This window comes from Theropithecus gelada, chromosome 5 (assembly GCF_003255815.1).
Source record: "Theropithecus gelada isolate Dixy chromosome 5, Tgel_1.0, whole genome shotgun sequence".
NCBI lineage: Eukaryota > Metazoa > Chordata > Mammalia > Primates > Cercopithecidae > Theropithecus > Theropithecus gelada.
The window spans coordinates 70,282,890-70,299,807 of NC_037672.1; the positions used below are offsets into that span (position 1 = coordinate 70,282,890).

The following is a 16,918-nucleotide window of genomic DNA, read 5'->3' on the forward strand; positions in this document are numbered from 1 at the left end:
CAACTGCTTCTGTATAGAGTTGAGTAGTTACAACAAAGACCATATATGGCCTGCAAACCCTAAAATATTTATTATCCTGCCTTTCGTAGAAAACATTTGCCAATGCTTAATGTATATAATACTCATACTGATACAATATTTGGAATTTTGGTTTAATGGCCAGATGGGACAACATTTCAAGACAAATAATTTTGTTATGCAATTATTGTTTTCTTACAGGGCCCTCTACTAAAGCAGGAACTATCTTCTTTCATTGACAAGGGACAAAAACTATGTGCAGGTTATTCAGAAAACACATTTACCGAGTACAAGAAAAAGTAAGAAACTTGTTCTGGCTGTATCCTCCAAGTTTATCAGTAATATTTTCTTAGTACTACGAATTGAAAGCATAGCTGAACACTTAAGCTTGTCTTCAGTGAACAACAAAAAAAAAGGAGGTTCAATTAGGAGTTTTTTAAAGTAGTCAGAATCTCATAGAGTGGAATAATAGACATTGGAGACCCCAAAAGGTGGGAGGGTAGGAGAGGGGTGAAGGATAAGGAACTCCCTATTGGATACAGTGTACATTATTTGGGTAATGGTTACACTAAAAACCTAGACTTCACTATGCAATACATCCATGTAACAAAAATGCCCTTGTACCCCCTAAATCGTTTTATTTTTTAAAAAGTAGTTCGAATCTAACATCTGTATAGGAATAAGCTAAGTTTTTCTAGGGGAAAAATGTCATGTTTATCAAGTGAGCGGCCAATTAAAACAGCCACAAAAATATAGATTACAAAATCTGTCTGCAGGAAGTTGATTCAAAATGGCAAAATGAGCACATAACTTAGCAATATTCTTACCCCAGAATTTTCTGTAGATATTGCTGTACAAAATTGAGGACCTATAAAACTGCTAAAAGTATTATCTAACTTCATGGCGTATTGCCTGGCAAGAAGACCCGAACTTTCAATCAAGCATACTGTCAGCCATCAACAACATATATACCCTATAAATTAGAAATAGAAATGTTAACTACCAATAATGTTATATAATAGTCATTTTTCTCAATTAAGACAAGGAAAAAGCATTTTCTATCAATAGACATTAACAGTAAAATAATAGGCCACAATAAGGAAAGAAGTGGTACTGGGTTCTTGGGGAAAGTCTCCATTGAGAAGACCATGTCATTTTTCCTAACTCAGATCCTATGCCCTACCTCTCAACTTTTTTTTTTTTTTTTTTTTTTTTTTTTGCATCCTCTGAGTCTCTTCTAGTCTCATTTGCACCCCTCAGCAGCTCAAACCTACTTGTTTCAACAATGCTTTTATGAACTAACTGGTCACCCCTACCCTTTTGTCCCTTCTCAGCATCCATTCTTGCCAAGCCCAACTCTAGATTTGCTTGGGTCTCCTTATCTCCAATTGCCCAACGCTGGGCTGGCAAGCATTTCCTGAAGAAAGTCATAAAACCAAGCTGAGTTGTTCATTATGGTAGTGGAGAGATGCCGAGATCATCGATTGTTCAAATTGAAAGAATCAGGACATATCAAGTCCTATCACCATCCTAAAAGAGAGATGGAGAGTTCATTTTTAGCAGAGCTAAAAATAAGAGCCAAAGTTTCCTTACTCCCATATCAGTGTTTTCCAATATAGTGAGTTGAGAAGTAGGTAAACTGAGGGTGAAATTATATAAATTATGAGAGAAAAAGGGGCATTAAGGTGGTATAAGGTCTTGTAAAGGAAATATTCTTTAAGGAATTTGAAATCTAAAACTGAAGAGAAGGTGAAAGGTTAGGAAAAAATAGAAAAGGGACTCTTCTATGTTGAAATAATGAGGAAATGAAAGAAGACTGGAATTTCAATTCAGCAGCGATTTGTATGTTCACTTTTATGACCTCGAAGAGGCGTATGTTTCACTTTCTGATCTCAAATTGACTATTCTATACCACAGGTATAGAATTTTCTTGAGACAGGCATGTATTTCATCTGAAATGGCTATTATTTTGCATTAGAAAGTTGTATAAAATAAATACATGTGGTAAGACCTTACATTTAAATGGTTTTTCAGACTGGCAGAGCAACTAAGAGCAAAATTGCCCGATGCCACACCCACAGAACTGGCAGAGCTGGTTAACAAGCGTGCAAAATTTGCCTCCAACTGCTGTTTCACAAACTCACCTCCTCTTTACTGTGATTCAGAGGTAGGAAAATGTAACCCTCTACTTAATACAGCAGAATCTTTTAAGAATGTATGCACTCAGATCTACTCATTTCTTTCCTGTTATTGAGATCTCATTTTGTGACAGGCTTTTCCTGGTGTTATTATAACTTGGCTGTCTTTGCAATGAAAGTAAAAAACATAACTGCTTTCATGTTATGCTCATTTGAAAGCAAGTTGAGGCAGTTGTAAAACTTAAGAAATTTTATACTTTTTTTAAGAAACAAAAACGTCTGTGAATACAGGCAACAAAATATGTGTAGTGTTTTATGAATAGTGAGTTGTAACCTAATAACTGCCTTTTTAAATGAAAAAGAGAAGAATAAGAATACAGTGAAAACATCAGAGTTCATTACCTTCACATAGTGAAGGTAAATTGCATTTCATATATCTGTATGTGTGTTTATGTAGATATACACATATGCATATATAGGTAGGTAGATTGATAAAAAGAAATACTTTAGAAAAATGGGGTCATATCATACCTCCTATTAATACGTCAATTATAAAAATATTGCATTTAGTTTTGTTTTAACATGACATAAGAAAAAATGCAACTGAAGAATTTCTAAAAGTCACAAATGTTTCATTACTCTAAGAGTTATTTTCTAAAAACTAAAAATGATTTTAAAGAATATTAAAATTTTAGTCATTTTTTTATTACAAATTTCTTTTTTAGACACTATCAGTGGGCTCCAAACTCTGAAAGCTAAAGATATTAGAACTCCTATATATCTTCCAGTTTCCCTCCCTACTCCCCCCAGTTTTGGATAGTTCTTGGATTCATCTTTCCTTAAATGTCCCTTCCCCTCATCCTTGTCTCCCCTTTTTCTTCCTTCCCCTCCCGCTTCCTGGTTCAGGTCCAATATTGTTAACAGTAAAATAACCCCTTCCGCAATCCCCTCCTTCTTTCTGTCTTTCCCCTTCTCTCCCGTAAATGTATTTCCATAGTTGCCAGATCATTTATTTTTTAATTTGTGCAAAACACGGGCAGTTCCGGCCAGAACTTTTTGTTTTCTCTGATAGTATTAATAGATGAATTAGTGTTTATCTAATCACTGCATCTGAGGCCTATTGGTTTTCTCCTACAAACCACAGTGTTATGTTGGTATCTTGTATGCTGCCCATCTTTATATGGACTGAAGGTGTGAGAGAGGGGAGGAGACCTCAGGTAGATTATGTGGGCCTATTGTTAGCAGACCTGAGCTATGCTTCGACTTCTGAGATTTCAAGTGTCTTGTACTAAGATTTCTTTCACCAAGTCAGTATCTGCCCTATTCTCATGGGCAGGGGTGTGTTTTGCTGGCCTTTTTCAGAAAATGTCAGCCCATATGTTCACATCCTCCATTTTACCTGTTACTCTCCAGCAAGCATTTCATTTTTTTAGAAGAGTCAAAAGACAAAAACAACACTTCATTTCACTTTACTGCTTATTTGGAGACATTAGTAATAACTCCAAGAATTGTGTTGTCTTGCCCACCCTATTTCTCAAATATAGAGGCAGGGTTAGGAATAATTCTATGCCATACCAAATGCTACTTAGGTTAAATGATTTCATGCCAATTAGAAGCCCTTAAGCCCTTGTTTTGCTTGTTTGTTTGTTTGTTTGTTTGTTTTGAGATGAAGTTTCGTTCTGTCACCCAGGCTGGAGAGCAGTGGTGAGATCTCAGCTCACTGCAACCTCCACCTCCTGGGCTCAAGTGATTCTCCTGCCTCAGCCTCCTGAGTAGTTGGGATTATAGGTGCGCACCACCATGCCCAGCTAATTTTTGTATTTTTAGTAGAGATGGGGTTTCACCATGTTGGCCAGGCTGGTCTGGAACTCCTGCCCTCAAGTGATCCGCCCACCTAGGCCTCCCAAAGTGCTGGGATTACAGGAGTGAGCCACCCACCGCGCCTGGCCAGAAGCCCCTTTCTATAAATTAAATAATTTAAGAATTTACCTGAAGTTTTGTTCATCTATCAGCCGCGAAAGCAATAAAGCCTAGCTTCTGTTAGACTGAATTTAAAAATATCCAAGAACTTAATTTTTAAAAAAGCAGGTCACAGAAGTATAAATGCTCAAAGAAAACTATAAAGATCATCTAGTGTAATTTCTCACTCAATTAATTCCTTCCAGAGGTGCATTCAGCCTCCATTTAAATATAGTCAATTTATCTACTCCTAGGAGTCGAAACAGAAATGGCCGATTTCATTACCAGATAGCTGCATTATGAGAACATTCTTCTGTAAATTAAGCTGTGATATTCCCTTTGTAATTTCTCCTGCAATCACCCCAGCTTTCTCTATCAACTAGAAAATGTCTATTCTCTCTTCGCAATAGCAGCTTTTTTATACTTGAAGTGGCTTTTTAAAAATTAAGCTGTGTAAAGTATTTTTTTAAAAGTATTGGGCTATGCATTCCAAATTTCTTAATATTCATATTGTAGTAAAGTTTTATTTGTTTTGTTGTGTTTTGTTTTGTTTTATTTTATTGTGCAGTGCCTAAGAAAAAAGTCTTAGTTTGACAAATGGAGCTACATCTTTTTCTAATGTCCTCCTTATAGCCTTAGGGATTCTGGTTTCTTTTCTAATTTCCATATTTACACTCTGGTCCAAAACCTATTTGCTAATCTTGTTTGTAACAATTTATAAAGTCAGAATTCCAGATGGCGAGAGTACAGTAGAATAAAAGTCTTTTCTTTAAATTCCACTGACAAATATGCCATCTTAATTGTTCATTAAAATTCAAACTAAGATTCTCAACATAAAAACAGAAGAAGCTGGATTGTCAGAATATTTTGGTCATTGTGGGCATTAAAACATTTTTAGCATAAAATAATTAATTAATCTGAACAGTTCCTTCCTTTCATACCAAGTTGCTTTTGGTAACCTAAATATAGTATCAATTTAGGTGGCCTTAACCTAGAAAAATAAAATCACTTTACGTAGAAGTTGTTTGCTACCAGAAAAATTTGCTCTGAGAGTCTGTTATTATGACAGAAGAAGAAAACAGTCTAAATGTCTTTTAGATTCTATAAGAAATGTCACTTTTGAAACCTTCCCTGTGCTTTTGTTATCTGTCTATACAGATATGCACTGTCCTGCCTGACATCATACAAAACAAACTGAGCTTTAAGCGCAAATTCATGCTTCCTAAAAGCCCCTGGTTTTTCATTTCTTTGAGTTGGTTTTCAATATATTTTTCATTATAACATATTGCCATTCAAATCACTACAATGATGAGAAGGCAGGTTTATAGCTCTCTCTCTTCTTGCTTTATTGCTAGTAAATTTATAGCAGCTGAGTAGCCTATCTTTCAGTAATTGCTAAAGTAGGGTGAGACGAATGCAGTTGTTGAGATACTTGTGCACATTTGATTATTCAGAGCACTCAGAGATTAAATCCTCTAGTATTTCAATTAGCCTTCTGATTGCCTTTGTAAACTGATCTCATAGCTAGGTAGGCAAGTTCACCCCTCCTTTCTGACTTCACGTTAGTGCAACATCCATTTGAACAGCATTCTCTTTAATTTCCAATGCCTAATGTGAATGTCCCATTTGTCCTATAATATTTGGATCCTAATTTGTGAGATCTCTTTGTCATATATTTGCTTGAAAAAATTTTCCTTAAAAGAAATATCCATCTACTCCTTTCACTCTAAGTCACTTATATCCAGGGATCAGTATCTACTTGTCATTCCAAATACACTTGGCACAACTACTGGAAGACTGGCAAAAGGGGCTTCTGAACCATACTAATTTAGTGTTTCATTACATGGAAATTTAGTGTTTCCTCACCCCAATCTTGAAATGACCAGGACATAGAACAACCAATGTCATTTTCTTTTGGCTTTACCGTGGTACTCGTAGAACTGGTTCATTTGTTTATGCCAAAAAAGGCCCATTTGCCTGCAGAAAAACCTATAGTTACAAAATTAGACTTGCAATCTTTTTTTTCTCTTTCTACCATCATTCAGGCAGAGCATTACTATGCTTCCTTTAAAATGTTTCAACGGACTGCTAGTGAGCATCAGATATGATTTCCCAAAATATTCCAAAAGTCATTGTAATATGCTGGAATTGATCACTAAAATCTTGAAAACAGAGACAAATACAAATAGCCAAGTAGAAGCGGGGCAAAGAGGAGACCGACAAGTAGAGTGATATACTGTCTACCCCCATGCTCCCCTCTGTCTTTCTTATATCAGGAAAAACTAGTATAGTCACTGTAGTTTGTTTTATCTCTTGGTATAACTCGATTTTATAATCCTCAGTGTCGTAACTATCGTTGATTAAGCCACTGCTATATGTTAAGCAGAAATATTAATAGCCTGGCATATATGTATTTATAGAATAACCCAAAACAATTCTAGATATTAATTATTATTTTAATTCCCCTTTTTACAGATGGTTGAATAAAACTTACAGAGGTTATATGATGTTAGGAAAATCTAAGTTTATTCTGTATTCGTCTGTTACTCTTCCTCAATGTCCTTGTCATAGACTTCAGCCCTAACTTAGCTAATCATGACAAAAGCAAAGTATTGATAGAAGACTATTGACTGAAAATCCAAAATTATTTTTAAGTAGCAAAAATTATACTGGGTTGATAATATCACCCTGAATTCTATCCATCTCACTTCCTTTGACTCTTCCTCCATTAGATGTACTCTCTTCTTTTGCATCAACATTTTTACCAGCTCTGTCCAATTTGTATTAAAGTTACTCTTCTTCTTATCTCAAAAAATAATAAATAAGGCACTTTAGATGCCTCCCTAGATATATTTCTTTCTCCTCCCTTACAGCTAAGGTTCTTGCAAGAATACCATATACTCCAGCTCCTCACACTTATTAACTCCTCAGCCCTTTGCATTCTGGCTTTTGATGGTACCATATGACTATCAACAAAGGCACGCCAACAGTATCCTTCTTGCTAAGTCTAATAAACATTTTTCAGTTCTTACCAGGTTTTCCTTAAAACACTTGATACTGAAAAGTATTCCTTTCTTCTTGAACCAATTTACTCAGCATCTGTATTATTATTTTCTACTTTTTGTCTTTCTATGATTCCTGTCTTCTTGTTCTATTTCATGTTGTCCTCTTCCTTTACCTATCTCTTAAATTTGTTTACAGAGTTTTTTCCTTGCTCTTCATTTCCACGGTACTACATTTTCTCAACTGTTTTCATCAATGCTTACGCTTTCAATCTCCAAATCTCTACCTCCAACCAAGATCTCTCCTTCAGCATCAGGCTTTTTATCCAACTGCCTATAGGACTCTCTTCTCCCCCAGTATCTTGTCCCATAAGAAATTTAAAATCAACACAGCCAAAATATTGTTCCTATAACCTTCTCTATGGTTTTCGAGTTTATGAATACTATCATCATTTACCCATTGCCCCATGATGAAAATTTAGTGACTCTTTTTATTTCTCCTTCTCTTTTTCCATATGCACCAAATAAAATTCCAAATCTCATCAATTCTAACTCTGCAGCATCTCTCAATCTCCCACCCACATTCTTCTACATTCTTGGTATTTAGTTTCAGGCAATCTTTCACCTGAATTACAGCCTGTCCATTGGTCTCCCACCTCCAGTCTGCCAACAGTGCCTCACATCCAATCCCATCTCCATACTGAGGTCAAATCAACCTTTTTAAAACGCAAAAATGATTAGTACTCTTCTCTAATAGTTCCCATTGCTTCCAAATTAAAGTACTTTTTTAAAAAAAACAAAATACAGATATTTTGGACCTTGATTTCTTCTCCAAGTAGTGACTTGCTGTCATCACTTGTTGTGCCTCCTACTTGGGTTCTCCTGAGCTACTTGCAGTTTTCCAAACACATGAAACTTGCTCTTATCTCAAGGCCTTTGAATGTAATGACTCCACCCGCTTGCCCTATTTCTCATCAGACTTGCCTTGGCTGAATAGTTCATCAGGCTTTAGGGTTCAAGCTAGAAGACATCTCCTCCTCTGAGAATTCTTCCCTAGCACTCAAACTTCTCTGTTGTCCAATAACATTCTATGTGCACCCAATAATTAGCACTTATTAAACTCTACTGCCATTTTTTCTTGTCTACTTTTCCCAGCAGACTGTAAGCCCTTCAACGGCAGAAATGATGTAAAGTTAAATAAATGTGAAGGGTGGCTAATAAAAACTGCAATGTAACATTGCATCTTGGCAAGAAGCCTTTCCTCTAACCAAGGTTTCAAGATTTTGTATACCTTCTGCATAATCTAGTAGGCTACAAATGAAATACTTCATAAGTTATATAACATTCTTTTTTCATTACCAGATTGATGCTGAATTGAAGAATATCCTGTAGTCCTGAAGCATGTATATTAACTTTGGTAAGTATATTTTTTAAATGCACGACCAAAGAATCCAGCATTGTATGATGTATTTTAAATACCAAAGAATTGGAAGGAGACTTTAATAAATGTATTCTTATCTGCTCAAACTCATTTTACAGATGAGAATATTAAGCACTGAGAAAAGTTAAAGAGCTTACACTTTCACAAGAGCAAACAGTCAACTTCTGATATATTTAAGACTAGAATCCAGGTTTACTGGTCCCCTGCCTTGTGCTTCATCCATCATAATCTCACGTGTAACATAATGACAGCATAAAGGACATTTAAAGGATTCTGCCCATCTCTACTAAAAAATACAAAAAAAAACTAGCTGGGTGAGGTGGCGGGCACCTGTAGTCCCAGCTACCCGGGAGGCTGAGGCAGGAGAATGGCATAAACCCAGGAGGCAGAGCTTGCAGTGAGCTGAGATCCGGCCACTGCACTCCAGCCTGTGCGACAGACTGAGACGCTGTCTCAAAAAAAGAAAAAAAAAAAAAAAAGATTCTGATGCACTTCAATAGGAAGAACTCTGAGTTTAAAGATAGGGTTCATCAAGTCTTAAAATGACACAGCAAGGACCTTAGGAGGGAAGGGACATTCTTATTCAAATTAAAACATTACTGTTGAAATAGTGTTATTTGCTTTTTTTTCAGTTACTATATTTTCACCTATTAAAAAATGCCAGATGTAGATACTAAGAACATAAAAGAGTTTATTCCTATGTAAGTTCACATCTTAAACTGAAGTTGACCTGAACTCTGCACATTTCAACAAAAATATTTGCTCTCCAGATTCAATTGTATTTATGCTAAAGATATTATGTCTGAGACTTTTGATGCAAACTTATTTGGATCTCAGTTCTTAGCTGAACTGAGGCTTTTTAATAATGTCAATTTTTATTTTGCTGACTTACTGACAACCCTGCCCAAAATAATGTGGAAACAAAAGCCTTCCAATCCATTGACGAACAACATTAAATCATTTCGCCATATTCAGCTTTTCAACTATTAATTATTTAAGTCTTCTGAAGCAGTAAAAAAGAAAATTAACACTCTGAGAACCAGTGCAAGGGGGATGGTCAAGAAAACTCGTTTTTGAAATCACCCAACCTGGATTAGAATCCCCACTCTATCTGTGAATTTGAGCAAGTTATCTAACCTGTCTAAAGATGAGTTTCCTTTCATGTAAAATGAAATTTTCAATATCTCCCTTGCAGTGTTGTTATAATGATTGAGATGGTGTATATAAAATAGCTAAAAAGTAGTAAAAATGAATATTAGCAGTAATACTAGCAAAGTTGTTGCACTGATGCTCCTACTACTACTGATATGAATCTAAACTAAAAAGTTTTCCTGCCCATATATTTTTGTGCTTTGGTATACAAATATCATGTCCTAAAGATAAAGTAAGTTCTCTAAATAATTTTCCAAGGGATAAAAATCAAAATGCAAGTTACTTGAAGTATAAATATTCTAGAGTTAAAATAATTTCTGATCTCTGTTGCTGCTAAATTATTACATCTTCCCACCATTTGAATGAACCTACTTTCTCTTTATCTCAATCTACATGTAATAATCTCCAAAGAGTTAAAATCGCAATATGCAACAGTGACCTCATCTCTCATCCTTCAAGATTTATTAAGCTTTGATTAAAAGTCAGGGTTATTTGGAAAGCTATATAACTTTGATTTTGAATATGTTTTTCACTGGACTATGTTATTATTCAGAACTCAGAGTGCATTTCCTTAGTGTTGTATGTTTTCAGGCTTTGGGAAAACTAATTAAAATAGAAGATATTGTAAGATAAGTAAGGAGGAAGTAATAATTTGATGGATTTCAAGAGATTTCTTTTCAGAACAAATTTCAGAAGTATGTTTAATGCTAACTAAATCAAGAGATAAACTCAGTTTGTCAGTGACAAATTAATGAAGATTCTAATATACTGATTCTTCTGGTTCATGGTCATTATCTTCATCTGATAAGATGAAGAAATGAAATTTCTTATTCCTCCTGTGTTAGTCTACATTTTTCTCTGGCCTTTAATTAATCCTTTGATTTCTGTGCTACTCAATTGTTTGGCTACCCAAATACATTTTGATCATCAGGATGGATTATTCACATATTCACATATTCCTTCCTAAAATTATTCACATATTCCTTCCATGGATTTTGGTAACATGCATTGACTGTTTTGAGCTCAATTTTATCCACTGCTTGTTTATCACCATTGCATTCTGCAATGATGAAGGCCTACCAAGGTTCAATTATTTCAGGAATAGTTACATGGCTTTGAAAATGCAAATTATAGCTTGTTCACAAGGTTATAGGTCTGAGATACTTGATATCCAGAAATAATGGGACCACAACTTTACTACTTATCTTAGGTTTCCAGAACACAACCAACTCATTGCAGTTCCTGGGTTCCAGGGGGAATTTTGTAGCTGTATTGGACAACTGTGAAGTCATTCAACTATCAGCAGCATTACCCCCAAAATGACACAATCCTAGTAATGAGCTGCTCTAAATCCATGTCTTAACGTAATGACTTCAGAGTAAGTGCTGAGTACTTTCCCTCAGATAGATCAGTCTTTTCATCATATATTCATCATGATTTCAGAGTAAGTGCTGAGTACTTTCCCTCAGATAGATCATTCTTTTCATCATATATTAAACTATTCAAGTAGAAAATATCCATTTTCTTCAATGATTTTTCCCTTTTCTATAACAGGTGATCCGCATAAGTGGCACGTTATTTAGAGTGAAGCAGTTCCTAAAACCATTAAGCCAACTTCGGTTGACCATGTGTTTGATTTCCATTTAAGCCTACCCATCTCTAGTTAGGGATTTGAATCACTCATAGAAATTGAAGCCTTTTGTCTCAAGGTATTCCGATCCCTAGTAATACCTCTGATTCATGTCTTCCTGTCAACAGTTTCACACAGTTTCACTCTCAATTAGAGTCTTATTAAAAACTTCAATTCTTATCTTGACAGTTACTGGTCTCCTTGATCAATCTTTTTCTTCAAGCCTTCAAGCTCCAAATTGATTGTGGCCACACTTGCATGCACTTTTGGAGACAGAATCTCTGTCTCTCTTTCCCCTCACTCCCGCCCCCGAGACAGAGTCTCACTCTGTTGCCCAGTCTGGAGTGCAGTGGCATGATCTCAGCTCACTGCAAGCTACCCCTCCTGGGTTCACGTCATTCTCCTGCCTCAGTCTCCCGAGTAGCTGGGACTATAGGCACCCGCCACCACACCCGGCTAATTTTTTCTATTTTTAATAGAGACGGAGTTTCACTGCGTTAGCCAGTATGGTCTTGATCTCCTGACCTCATGATTCGCCCACCTTGGCCTCCCAAAGTGCTGGGATTACATGCGTGAGCCACCATGCCCGGCAAATCTCTGTCTCTTAATAAATCTCACAAAGCCTGGTATTTTTTGTTATTAGCTTTGGAAGCAAGTAGTAGTCCCTCTGGGTTGCCAAAAACATAAATGAGTTGGTACACAATGTAGAATCAGATTGGGTGAAAATATTTTAGATACCAGAATTACACCCAGCACAGAGAGTTGCTCACACGATGAGAAAAACATAGGAACTGAGGCTGTGAGTGAACAGATTTGTGTCTCTCATTGCATCCTCACTCCAAAGCATAAACTCGTTGAAGACAATGAAACATGGAATTTTTTATACTGTGCAGATAGAACTATGACATAACTATATTATATTGTCTTGGAAGAGGGAAAAATTAAGGGAGACTATTTGGCCCTAATACAAAGTAGAAGACGATTTGATAAAATTTCACGCTCAGTGTTGTGCTAAAATTAAAACTACTGAACTATTGTCTCAATTCCATGATTGGGGGACTCATTATGCCACTGGGTGACAGCTTTGCCCTGGCCATAATTGTTATTACCATACAGCAGAAAGTTGCATTCATCACCAGTTAAAAATGTAATTAAAAAACACCGCACAGGCCAGGCGCAGTGGCTCACGCCTGTAATCCCAGCACTTTGGGAGGCCGAGGAGGGTGGATCACAAGGGCAGGAGTTCAAGACCAGCCTGGCCAATGTGGTGAAACCCTGTCTCTACTAAAAATACAAAACTAAGCTAGGCGGGTGCTGGCGCCTGTGGTCCCAGCTACTCGGGAGGCTGAGGCAGGAGAATAGCGTGAACCCGGGAGGCAGAGCTTGCAGTGAGCTGAGATCGTGCCACTGCACTCCAGCCTGGGCAACAGAGCAAGACTCTGTCTCAAAAAAAAAAAAAAGAAAAGAAAAGAAAAAAAAGAAACACTGCACAATATGCAATGTGCCCTGGTGTATAACATATAAAACCATCACTATTGGTACTGGGACTGTCTTACATTTTTTTCTTATTCTGGACCTATGAGATGGGCCATAGTGGATATATGGGTCATCCTAGACAGAGTCATTTTTGGCATAAATATTAAAATAGCATGAGGTTATATGCATCTGTTGAGCAGTATTATGGTTGTTGCCCATTAGCTCTGTTTTTCTAACATAAAATTCATTTCATTATTCTCATAGACCTAGAGTTGGAGCCACCCAGGGAAATGACCTCTGATGACCTAACCTAAGCAAAACCACTGAGCTTCTGGGAAGACAAGTAGGATACTTTCTACTTTTTCTAGCTACAATGTCTTCATACAATGATAAGTATGATGATTTGCTATCAAAATAAATTGAAATATAATGCAAACCATAAATACGACTGAGAATTATGTGGCTCTGCACAATGTTGATCTTCAGAACTATTTCTCTGTCTTTCACAAAAATGCTGCAGTAGGCAGTCTCATAAGGCCTGTTTTTGTCTAGATCTCTGCTGTTTCCTTCTAAAAGACTCAACATTAAGCATGCACTTTACAATTCCCAATACGCTAAACTCCATTCCCTGATTGATTCTCAGGCTTAGTAGGCACCATTAAGAAAAAGGTAGACTGGGCACAGAGACTCACGCCTGTAATCCCAGCACTTTGGAAGGCCAAGGCGGGCAGATCACAAGATCAGGAGTTTGAGAGCAGCCTGGCCAATATGGTGAAATCCTGTCTCTACTAAAATTACAAAAATTATCTGGATGTGGTGGCATGTGCCTGTAGTCCCAGCTACTCGGGAGGCTGAGGCAGGATAATTGCTTGAACCTGGGAGGTGGAGTTTATAGTGAGGGAGATGATGCTACTGCACTCCAGCCTAGGCAATAGAGCAAGACTCTGTCTGAAAAAAAGAAAAGAAAAAGTTACACAGTCTTTCATCATAAAGCCTAGAATGTCTCACTTTTTAGAAACTAACAGCCGAAAACCAACAATAGTAACAAAAATACTCCTGAAACTACCTTCTTGCTTCCAGCTACAAGTTGCTTGGAATTAATTAAGTAGTATCTGTCTTGCAAAAAGAAAATCTTTATAGTTTGAACAAGTTTACTTTTACAAAAAACTGAGAGAAATTTATAGAGACAAAGTTCTAAAAACATGATTTTTCTGCTTAATGCAATATGTCACATATAAAAATATATACAACATTCTATGTGCCCTCTTTGCCCAGGGAAAATGAAAGTGTTCTTTCTATTCTGCTTTAAAGGGAAGTTCATATTTTCAGAATAAATACCTCTTGGAAACCACTAAAAACCATGCAGCCTTCTATATGTAGACTTAATTGCATCAGGGAATTTGAATTCACCTCATGTTAGATGTAGAGTTATACAATAGATGAAGCAATTTTATGGCATATATAATTTGAGTCCAATTAACTAACATACCTGTCACTCCTCAAAATTCTAAGTCCCATGAAGGAGGATTTCATTAAGTGAGCCAAGGTCAAGTGACCATGCCTGTAGCTGCCAGGAACTGGGAAATAAAATGCCTGCCCCTTGCAGCTTCTACGTAGAAGGTGCAGCCCTACCTTTCACAAAGATTTCAAAATGAGAAATAAACCTCAAACAGAAGTTCTTTGGATGACAGAAAGTCAAAAAGCAACAAACTATCTGCTAATATTTAGGTAGCATTTTACGTTTTTAAAAAAATTCTCTTTCGAATATGACCTTACTGAAGCTTCAAACAACTCTGAGAAGTAGGTATCATTGCACTGATAAGACACAAGGAGACTGAGACTCCAAAAATGTGAATCAGTGGCTCTAGGTCACAGAGTTAGCAAAGAACAAAACAAGGCCTTAGTTTTCAATTGCAGTATTCCATGGAAGGCAAATGGACATACCCGATGAATGTGTTCCCTGATCAAATTAGTTTTACCATCAGTATAGCATATCTCTTCTTTGAAGAGTCACAGAGTACTGTATATAATTCAGTGCCTCCAGATTTATTTGCTAACCCCTTTTCCTTTGACTATTTCCCAGAATTATTCTCTATAAAATTAATTTTGGAAAATTCTTTTCTTATTTGAGAAGTTACATTTATAAATCATTCATTAACTGCTGCAAACTGGTCCATTTTGGTAAAGTATTTTCATGCTTGACATGATAGAACTGGGTGTTTTTTTGTCACAAAGTAGTCAATAAATATACAATTCACTGAAGTAGGGTTTTCATAGTTCCTATGGATATATTTTCCAGCACACTCTAAACACATTTCACAATTTTTTCTTATATTAAGAATCGCTGACAGAAATATTGTAATTTTAGTAAAAGAGTTTTAATGTTAGATCTTATATGCATAATGATGTCATTTGTTCCATTTCCTAGGAAGCAGAGCTCTGTTGATAATATATTGCCAAATTTTACGCCTGCTTCCTAAGTGCTGCTCAGCATTAAACAGATGCTTTTGAATTTCCATCTACTGTCAACCATAGCTGATCTCACTAGCTAATTTCTCTTATATAAGAAGTCCTCAACTTTTTACACCTTACATATCACCTTCATGCAAACACTTGGGTCCTCACCATGATTGAAAACAAACAAACACACACTCTGTAATTTTGTATTAGTCCGTTTTCACACTGCTGAACAAGGCATACCCAAGATGGGGCAAATTACAAAAGAAAGAGGTTTAATGGATAACTCAGTTCCACGTGGCTGGGGAGGCCTCACAATCATGGCAGAAGGCAAACAGGAGCAACTCACATCTTATGTGGATGGCAGCAGGCAAAGAGAGCTTGTGCAGGAAAATTGTCCTGTGTAATAACCATCACATCTCATGAGAAAGAGAGCTTGTGCAGGAAAATTCTCCTGTATAATAACCATCACATTTCGTGAGACGTACCCACTATCATGAGAACAGCACAGGAAAGACTTGCCCCCAGGATTCAGTTACCTCCCACTGGGTCCTTCCCACAACATGTGAGAATTCGAGATGAGATTTGGGTGGGGACACAGAGCTGAACCAGATCATTCCACCCCTGGGCTCTCCCAAAACTCATGTCCTCACATTTCAAAATGGATCATGCCTTCCCAACGGTCCCCCAAATGTTAACTCATTTTAGCATTAACTCAAAAGTCCACAGTCCACATTCTCATCCAAGACAAGGCAAGTCTCTTCTGCCTGTGAGCCTTTAAAATCAAAAGCAAGTTAGTTACTTCCTAGAAACAATGCAGGTACAGGCATTGAATAAATACAGCCATTCCAAATGGGAGACATTGGCTAAAACAAACAGGCTGCAGTAATCCAAAATCCAGTGGGGCAGTCAAATCTTAAAGCTCCAAAATGATCTCCTTTGACTCCATGTCTCACATCCAGGTCACGCTGATACAAGAGGTGGTTTCCCATGGTCTTGAGCAGCTTCGGCCCTGTGGCTTGGCAGGGTATGGCCTCCCTCTTGACTGCTTTCATAGGCTGGTGTTCAGTGTCTGTGGCTTTTCCAGGCACATGGTGTAAGCTGTCGGTGGATTTAGCATTCTGGGGTCTGGTGAACCATGGCCCTCTTCTCACAGCTCCACCAGGCAGTGCCCCAGTAGGGACTCAGTGTGGGGCCTCCAACCCCACATTTCCATTCCATGCTGCCCTAGCAAAGGTTCTCCATGAGGGCCCTGCCCCTGCATCAAACTTTTGCCTTGGCATCCAGGTGCTTCCATTCATCTTCTGAAATCTAGGCAGAGGTTTCCAAATCTCAATTTTTGATGTCAGTGTACCTACAGGCTCAACACCATGTGGAATCTGCCAAGGCCTAGAGCTTCCACCCTCTGAAGCAACATCCTGAGCTGTACCTTGGCCCCTTTTAGTCATGGCTAGAGTGGCTGGGATGCAGGGCACCAGGTCCCTAGACTGAACACACAGCACATGGAGCTTCGGCCTGGCCCACAAAACCATTTTCTCCTAGGCTCTTTTGATGGGAGGGGCTGCCATGAAGAACTCTAAAGTGCCCTGGAGACATTTTCCCCATTGTCTTGGAGAGATTAACATTTGGCTCCTCATTACTTATG

General features: G+C 37.4%; 1 protein-coding gene across 3 annotated transcripts in view; it reads left to right on the forward strand.

Annotated features, from left to right (window-relative positions):
• GC (GC, vitamin D binding protein) overlaps nt 1–13,259 on the forward strand; it is a 68,735-nt gene extending 55,476 nt beyond the window's left edge. For all 3 annotated transcript variants that reach the window (XM_025385930.1, XM_025385929.1, XM_025385928.1), the window contains 4 exons: nt 220–317; nt 2,053–2,185; nt 8,480–8,534; nt 13,081–13,259. In XM_025385930.1, coding sequence (XP_025241715.1) covers nt 220–317; nt 2,053–2,185; nt 8,480–8,509 — 261 coding nt within the window. In that variant the 3' untranslated portion in view covers nt 8,510–8,534; nt 13,081–13,259. The remainder of the gene's footprint in view (nt 1–219; nt 318–2,052; nt 2,186–8,479; nt 8,535–13,080) is intronic.
• The last annotated feature ends 3,659 nt before the right edge of the window (nt 13,260–16,918 follow it).